This window comes from Elephantulus edwardii, unplaced genomic scaffold (assembly GCF_000299155.1).
Source record: "Elephantulus edwardii isolate Elephantulus edwardi_28Jun2011 unplaced genomic scaffold, EleEdw1.0 scaffold00342, whole genome shotgun sequence".
Taxonomy (NCBI): Eukaryota; Metazoa; Chordata; class Mammalia; order Macroscelidea; family Macroscelididae; genus Elephantulus; species Elephantulus edwardii.
Window position 1 is genome coordinate 1,184,243 of NW_006400092.1, and position 8,327 is coordinate 1,192,569.

At 36.4% G+C, this 8,327-nt stretch overlaps 1 protein-coding gene across 1 annotated transcript in view; it reads left to right on the plus strand.

Annotated features, from left to right (window-relative positions):
- LOC102854933 (alpha-2-macroglobulin-like) overlaps positions 1-8,327 on the plus strand; it is a 121,260-nt gene that overhangs the window by 25,362 nt on the left and 87,571 nt on the right. Inside the window, exons 10-12 of the mRNA XM_006901760.1 lie at positions 4,398-4,507; positions 6,954-7,115; positions 8,037-8,264. Coding sequence (XP_006901822.1) covers positions 4,398-4,507; positions 6,954-7,115; positions 8,037-8,264 — 500 coding nt within the window. The remainder of the gene's footprint in view (positions 1-4,397; positions 4,508-6,953; positions 7,116-8,036; positions 8,265-8,327) is intronic.

Consider the following 8,327-nt stretch of genomic DNA (forward strand, 5'->3'; position numbering starts at 1 on the left):
CATACACACAGAGACATAAATAGCCATCATAGAGTTTTCATAGGAGGAGGGAAACTAAGAGTCAAAAGGAAAGTACCTCAGTAACATAGTACTAAAGTTCTGCAATGCTAGCTGAAAGGTCAGTGGTTCAAATGCACCAGCTGCTTCCACTGGAGACAGATGAGCACTAGGATGTATTGTCTCAGTAACCAAAGAAAGATAACTGAGAGTTAAAGTTGACTCAAGGGAAGTGGAAAAGGGTTAAATTAATGTGAAGAAAGTGATAATGTATAGAAATAAGAACTGTTACTGTAAATTGAAGGATAACTGAGCAAGATGTTCATAAATGTTCAAAAGGGTAAAAGGAAATGGAGATAGGAACAAAAAAGGAGGGAAATCACCAGTAGAGCAATGGTTAGTAGGCAGATAGATGAGAGGGTAAGGATATAGGGAAGATTCAATGAAGGCTTAAAAGATGGAGAGATAATAAGTATAGATCAATACTAGTTAACTACATAAAATACAATGTATATGAATTTTGTATAAAACACAATGTAAATGGAAGACTGTATAAAACAAAATATGTATTAATGAAACACAATATATATAATTTACTGCATGCAAGCTGACAAAAATATTAGAATAAAAAAAGAAAAATGGAAAATATTAACAAAATTAAATGCTTGAAAAATAACCATTGTGATAGAAAAATTTCAACATACCTGGCTGTACTTTGAATAGATTATACATGAAAAGTTATTATCTTGATGAGGAGCTGTTTTGTGATAGAAATTTAAGAATACTTATGGCTTAAGAGAGAAGTTCCCTAGAAATGAAGATAGAGTAAGGTCACTGAGGAGATGTTGTTGTTGTTGTTAGGTGTAATTACATAGAGTACAACCCATAGTGATCCTAGGAACAGCAGATCTGAATCTTGTTCTGTCCTGTACTATCCTCACACTTCCTGACACATTAGTCCCCTTTGTGGTAGTCACTGTGTCAGTACACCTGATTGCAGGTCTTCCTCTCCTTTGCTGACCTTCTGCCTTCCCAAGCATCATGTCCATTTCTGATCATAGTCTCTGGCAGCAACATGACAGAAGTCTATGAGGCAAAGCTTTATCATTGCTGCTTTCGAGAAGCACTCTGGCTGCCCTTCCTACAAGACATATTTGTTTGTTCTTTTGGTAGTCCAAGAGATATTCAGAACACTTTTCCAACACTACAGCTCAAAAGTATCAATTCTTCTGTCATCCTCATTCATTGTCCTGCTTTCAGATGCGTAGAAAGTGGAAAGTCCATGCCCTGAATAAAAAATACCTTAGATTCAGAGATGAGACAGACATAAACAAAAGCATAGATGGGCCAAAGAGAAATCCTTGTGAAACTAAAGAAATTGGGGTATTATGTATATTGACACATTTTTATATGAAGCTGAAGCTGACAGTTAAAAAATAGCTATATTATAAATGTAAAATATGGTGCTTACATGAAACCTGACATGGACCAGGAAGCAGTCCTCAGAACAAAGCAAGAAAATACTGCAGGTTCTAAATCAGGAAAGGAGTACATCAGAGATGCGTCCACCTCCATACCTTTTCAATCTGTATGCAGAATAAATCGATCAATAAGCAGGGCTTTGTGAGGAGGAATGTGGCATCAGGATTGGAGGAAGATTCATCAACAACAATATGCAGATGACATAACCTTCCTTGTTGAAACTGAGAAGGACCTGAAGCGCTTGCTGCAGAAGGTTAAGGACTGTAGTCTTCTATATTGAAACTCAGCATCAAGAAAACAAAGATTCTCACCACTGGGCCTCCTGGCACACTGTGGAGAACAGATTGAGGTTGTTAACAGCTACAGCTTGCTCAGCTACACAAACAATACTCTCGGCACCAGCAGTCAGGAAATCAAAAGACAAACTGCATTGGGAAAATCTGTTGTCAAAGACCTCTCCAGAGTGCTGAAAAACAATAATGTCAGTCTACAGACTAAGGTGTGCCTGTTCTGGGCCATGGTCTTAGCATTTACTTGCTATACATGAGAGAGATGGACAATGATTAAGGATGACAGAAGAAGAGTCTATAACTTTGAATTGTAGTGCTGGAGAAGAGTCTTAAACATACCATGGATCGTCAAGAAAACAAATAGGTCTTTTTTGAAAGATTTTGAAGTTCTGTCTCACATACTTTGGGCACGTGGCAGGGAGAGACCAGTTCTTGGAGAAGGGCATCATGCTCAGAAGGATGAAGGAACAGTACAGGAAAGGAAGACCCTGGATGAGATGGATTGATACAGTAACTGGGACAATGAGGGTTAGTGTGTTGGAATCAGTAAGACTAGCTCAGTACAGTGCAGGCTTCAGTGCATAGGGTCACTATGGGTCACAGGTGATTTGGAGGCACAAAACAACATAACAAATATGTTGTTGTTGTTGTTGTTGTTATGTGCCGTCGAGTCGCCTGCGACTCATAGCGACCCTATGTACAACAGCCCTAAACTCCACTCTGTCCTGTGCCAATCGCACTGTCTCTGACACTCCCATCCCAATTATCCCAGTCACTGAATCAATCCACCTCATAGAGGGCCTTCCTCTCCTGCGCCATCCCTCCACCCTTCCAAGCATGATGTCCCTCTCCAAGGACTGGTCTCTCCTCACTACATGTCCAAAGTAAGTTAGATGGAGCCTCAGAATCCTTGTCTCCAAGGAGCCACCCGGTTTAACCCTCTCCAGGACAAATCTATTTGTTTTCCTAGCAGTCCATGGTATTCTCAGTACTCTTCTCCAGCACCACAGCTCAAAGGCATCAGTTCTGCTTCTATCCTCCTTGGTCATTGTCCAACTCTCTGATGCATAACAGGTGATTGTGAAGACCATAGCCTGTATCAGACGCACCTTAGTCTCCAGAGAGACACCACTGCTCTTCAGCACTTTGGAGAGGTCCCTAACAGCAGACTTTCCCATGGCAATGTGCCTTTTAATTTCCTGGCTGCTGGTGCCAAGACTGTTGACTATGGAGCCAAGCAAACTAAAGCTGTGTACAATCTCAATCTCTTCACCATCCATCCTGATGCTGGCGATTAGTCCAGTGGTGAGAATCTTTGTCTTCTTGACATTGAGCCTCAATCCATATTGTAGGCTGCAGTCCTTGACACTCTGCAGCAGGCGCTTCAGGTCCTCCTCAGTTTCAGCAAGCAGGGTTGTGTCATCCGCATAACGCAGATTATTGATAAATCGTCCACCAATCCTGACCCCACATTTCTCCTCATAGAGCCCAGCCTCCCGGATAATCTGTTCTGCATATAGGTTGAAAAGGTATGGAGATAGGATGCATCCCTGGAGTACACCCTTCCCAATTTTGAACCATGCAGTGTTCCCTTGCTCTGTTCTGACGACTGCCTCCTGGTCCAAGTATAAGTTTCGCATTAGAACGATCAAGTGTTCTGGGATTCCCATTCTTCTCAGAGTCAGCCACAGTTTGTTATGATCTACACAGTCAAATGCCTTGGCATAGTCAATGAAACACAGATATACATTCCTCTGGTATTCCCTGCTTTCAGCCAAGATCCATCTAACATCAGCTACAATATCTCTAGTACCACGACCCCTTCTGAAACCAGCCTGGACTTCTGGTAGTTCTCTGTTGATGTGCTGTTCCAGTCGTTTTTGGATAATTTTCAGTAAAATCTTGCCTGTATAACAAATATATTTTAAAAAAACAAACCCACCCCACGACAGACAAAACTAGAGGGAACAGGCAAGTTAATCCAAAATTAAGGTTGCATAGTGGAGTGCATTGGGTGTGGGGTGGGGAGAATTGTATACCAATAAAGAAGTTTATCATTTGCTTTTTAAAGATAGGAATGAACTTGGGGGGAATAGAGAAAAAAGTGCAACAATGAATGAATGGAAATCCAAAATCTCTGTAAATGCTCATTAAAATTAATAAAATAAAATTTAAAAAAAATCTCTTCTCTCTGAGTCAGAATTGGCTTAATGATAGTGACAGTTTTGTTTGATCTTTAAATGAAAATGAGATAATAGATAACTTTAAGTAATAGCTTTGTTCTGAAGCTTTCAATGTAACTGTCTAACTATTCCCTATTTCAGAAAACTGGAAATGCTTGTATAGTTATCTACCATACAACAATAATATTGACTATTGTCATGTAAGGACATATTGTAAAACTTAAATAATTTAAAAAGTATCTATTTGTTAAAGAAATAAATTTAACATCTTTAAGATCTAAGAAATTCTGGTAGATCCAAGAAATTCTTGTTTATGATGAGAATGCCATAACGACTTACTCTTATATACTTTATAGCCTTAGTTAGCAATTAAGAAAAATATATGTCATATAAAAACAAAACAAAACAAAATAGAATGGTTCAGCTTTCCTTGGTTCTTTTTCAGAGTTGGAACTTACTGGTTCTGAAGTGTGTCACATCACAAACCAATTAAGCGAAATGCGTTTTATAAAAGCAGATTCACATTACAGGCGTGGACTTCCTTTCTTTGGGCAGGTGAAATATCTTTTTAACATAGTCATAATTTTTTTAGAGCCAATTTGTTTAGGCAACTAAAAGCAATTCGGAGATGTTCAGAACCAGAGTACAATGAAAATGAAATTAAACCAATTACTTTATAATATATGACCCCCTCTTCTTTACAACTAAAGCAAAAAGTCTCTCTGCTTTAAGGGAAAAGTCAGAAAAATAGGTCATTATATTTTTTCTCTGTAATAACATAAACAACTACAAGAAATCTAATTGTAATAAGAGGAATTGGATGCTGGCTTGCACGTATTCATTCTTAAGGACAGTAGGCTGTTGTACTCCAAGAACATGCATCCACCTGTGTTCTTGTGATACTCTGGAGTTTTCACATACAGGTAATACCAAGTTAGTTCCAGTGCTGGAGCTAATGCATAGTCCCCTTTATTTACTGGGCCATAGTCATAATTTAAGAGTTCAGGCTTTGAGATAAATTGATTTTTAAAAAGATCTTAGCATCAAAATTATTTCACCAAAATGAATATTTATTTATAATAAAAAAGACATCATAAAACACTATAAACCAGAAAAGAAAGTATTACAAAATCCTTAGAAAGATTCTATTTTTATTAATTGACTTAACATGTTTTAATACATTTTATGCTTAGTTTGGCTGAATACTGCTTAATAAATTTTTTTATTCAATTATTTTGCAATATAATTTTTCATAGAGATAATAAAGTTGTATTTTTATTGATGAGAAAAATTCCCTTCAAATTAAAAATTTGATTAATATTGATAATACTAATATTGATAAGTTTTTAAAAAAACTGTCTTAGAATTTAGGAAAATGTTTATTTTATACCATAAGTAATATATGATTTCTAGCCACTTTTGATTTTTTTAATAGTTAATCTGTGAATTCACAGTGTATAGGCAACTGCCTCATTTCAATGTCATGCTATAAATTTTACATTTTCTTTATTGACTCTACTATTTTGTATAATATTAACAAGAAATGAATACATGTATAAGTGTGATTGGACAAGACCATTTTAGGCTGAAAGAAGAGTATAAGAAAATAGATTACTTGAAAGAGTATGAATTAACTAGAAATTTATAGTAGAGGTGAGAATATCCAAGGTCATATTATAGGATGATTTTTATTTTCAAGAACAAAGAATTTGTTGTATTATTGCTGTAAATCTCATAAAAGGTGTATAGCAGTTTAGAATATGTTTAGTTTTGAACCTTCTTATAGTGTATTGGGAGTTCTGGTGGCATAACCCTTATAGAGCTGTGCTGTTAACCACAAAGGTGTTGCCTCTCAGGCAGTTCAAATCCACTGGTAGTTCCTTGAGAGAAAGATGAGAAATCTCCTTCTGTGCAATTTGGTGGTGTTATATGCTTTCAACTCAGGACCAACTCGTAGCTGACTCTCCCATGAGATTTTAGAGGCAACAAATCACACAGAAGTAGATGGTCCATCTTTCTATTGTGAAGTAGATAGTAGGTGTGAACTGCGCACCTTTGGTTTCACAGCACACCTTACAAGTAGCCCACTAGCACTTCCTCCTGTGTGATTTATAGCTTCCCAAAATCCCTAGAGGGTCAGCTACAAGTAGTTTGGGACGCAAAGAAAATGAGAGAGATTTGAGTCATAGTGGATTGAGAAGTGTCTGAAGTTTTAAGAACATCATAATCAGATACGTTCAAAATATTCATATATTTGGAATAAAAGTAAAACTGCAAGAGAAAAGTTAGTATTGGAAACTAGATAGGTAGGATATTGTGTTTTGCACTGGAATGGCAATAGTGGATCATTTCAAAAGAAGTATATAGAATTAAAATATGTTTATCAACTATTAAAGAAACCCATTTGTCAATGGTAGATAAAGGCTACAAAAGAAAGAAAATTATCAAGGTTTTAAGTATTCCTATATTTTCCTATTTCTAGGTTATTCTAACTAATTAGTGAATAGAAAGACCATTTACTGAGATAAAGAACACTCAAGAAGAAGTTTTGGGGATGTAACACCATGAGCTCACTTTTGCCTATAGGTTATCCATATGGAAATAGCAACAAGAAAATTATTAATTTAGTTCAGAATACATGTTTTGTTACCATATTCTGAGATCTATGGTAAGTGACAAGCAGTCAACAGTGGATCAAGAAGTCAGTATGACAGAATAATGTCAATGCAAAATTTGGACACATTATCAAAAGGGAGCAGTCCTTAAAGATAAAGTCCTTGGAAAGATAAAAAGTGAAAGAGAAGACTTTCTAGGAGATGAATTGACACAGTGATTATAAAAATGGGTTTAACCATAGAGGAAATTGTGAGGCTGACATAGGAACAGAAAAAGTTTCCTCCTGTCATGAGTGAGTTGCTATGCCTCAGAGCCAACTCAATAGCACATGGCAACAATGACAAAATTTGATACTTGGAATCAGCTATCAATTTCATATTTCTAGGTTCTTCTAGTTGATGAGAAGGCTCAACCAATCCCAAAACAAGACTTAGTTGCCCTGGTGTTGGAAGGTGGTCAGGTACACCACTTTACTACTGATGAACATGGCTTGGCAAAGATTTCCATTGATACCACCACCTTAACATCTTCTTCCATTACAGTCAATGTAAGTAAAAGGGAATATCTGGGAATGAAAAAAACACAAGTTAGTGGGGCCACATCATTTAAGGATATATATAATCATTTGAGCTCTAGGGATAAAAGGGCAAGTAATAAAGAATAAAATAGAAATTAACCACTTGGAAAACTAAATATAAGAAACATAATAGCCTATGTCTGAAAACTTCCAATTAAAATAAAATCTGATTATGACATAAACTAGACATTGAGCCTTAGTATCAATCTTGGTATTCCTTTGATAAGATTTTTTATAACTTTAATACAAACTAGATTTTATTTGATTTATGTATTGTTATTTTGATTCTATCATATATTTAAATGTTCTAATGAAATTTACAGTCATAAGGGCATCAAGAAAATATTGATTGATCTTAACGTAAGTGAAAAACATCTACCAATTAGTATAACAAATTTATTTGGTTTTAAAGGGAAGCTGTTTATAGATTATTTTATTTGGGAAAAGAGACTTGTTAAATAATTTTTTTTAAAAGAGCCTTGTTACTTGGTTCTAATATATGAATAAAATACCATGGCCTGCAAAGAGAACAAATAAGTCCATCCTGGAGAGGCTGCTCCTTGCAGGCAAGGATTCTGAAGCTTCGTCTCACATACTTTGGACATGTTACAAGGCTGGATTAGTCCTTGGAGAGAGACATCATGCTTGGCAGGGTGGAGGGACAGCGTAGCAGAAGAAGACTCTCAATGAGATGGATTGACTTAACAACTGGGGTAATGCGGAAAGGTGTGTTGGAGATAATAAGATTGGCATGGGATGGAACAGGGTTTAAGGCTGTTGTACATAGTGTCGTTGTGAATCACAGGCAACTTGACAGCACATAACAACAACAAGTAAAGTTTATATATAAATAACAAATAGCCTATCTAAGAACTTTATTTAATCTACTAGGTCCGTTATAAACAGACACAATACTGTTTGGATTACTGGTGGCTTCAAGAAGAGCATGAGCAAGCTCTTCATTCTGCAAACCATATATACTCCCCAAGCAACAGTTACGTTCACTTTGAATCTCTTTTTGGTGCTTTGACTTGTGGACAAATGCAGGAAATCAAAGTGCACTACATTCTGAATGAAGAGATCCTGAAAGGCCAAAATGAGCTCACTTTCTACTTCTTGGTAAGAATAAAAGCCACTATAGTTCCTTTTAATCATGAAGACTCTACAAATATGCAGATATAT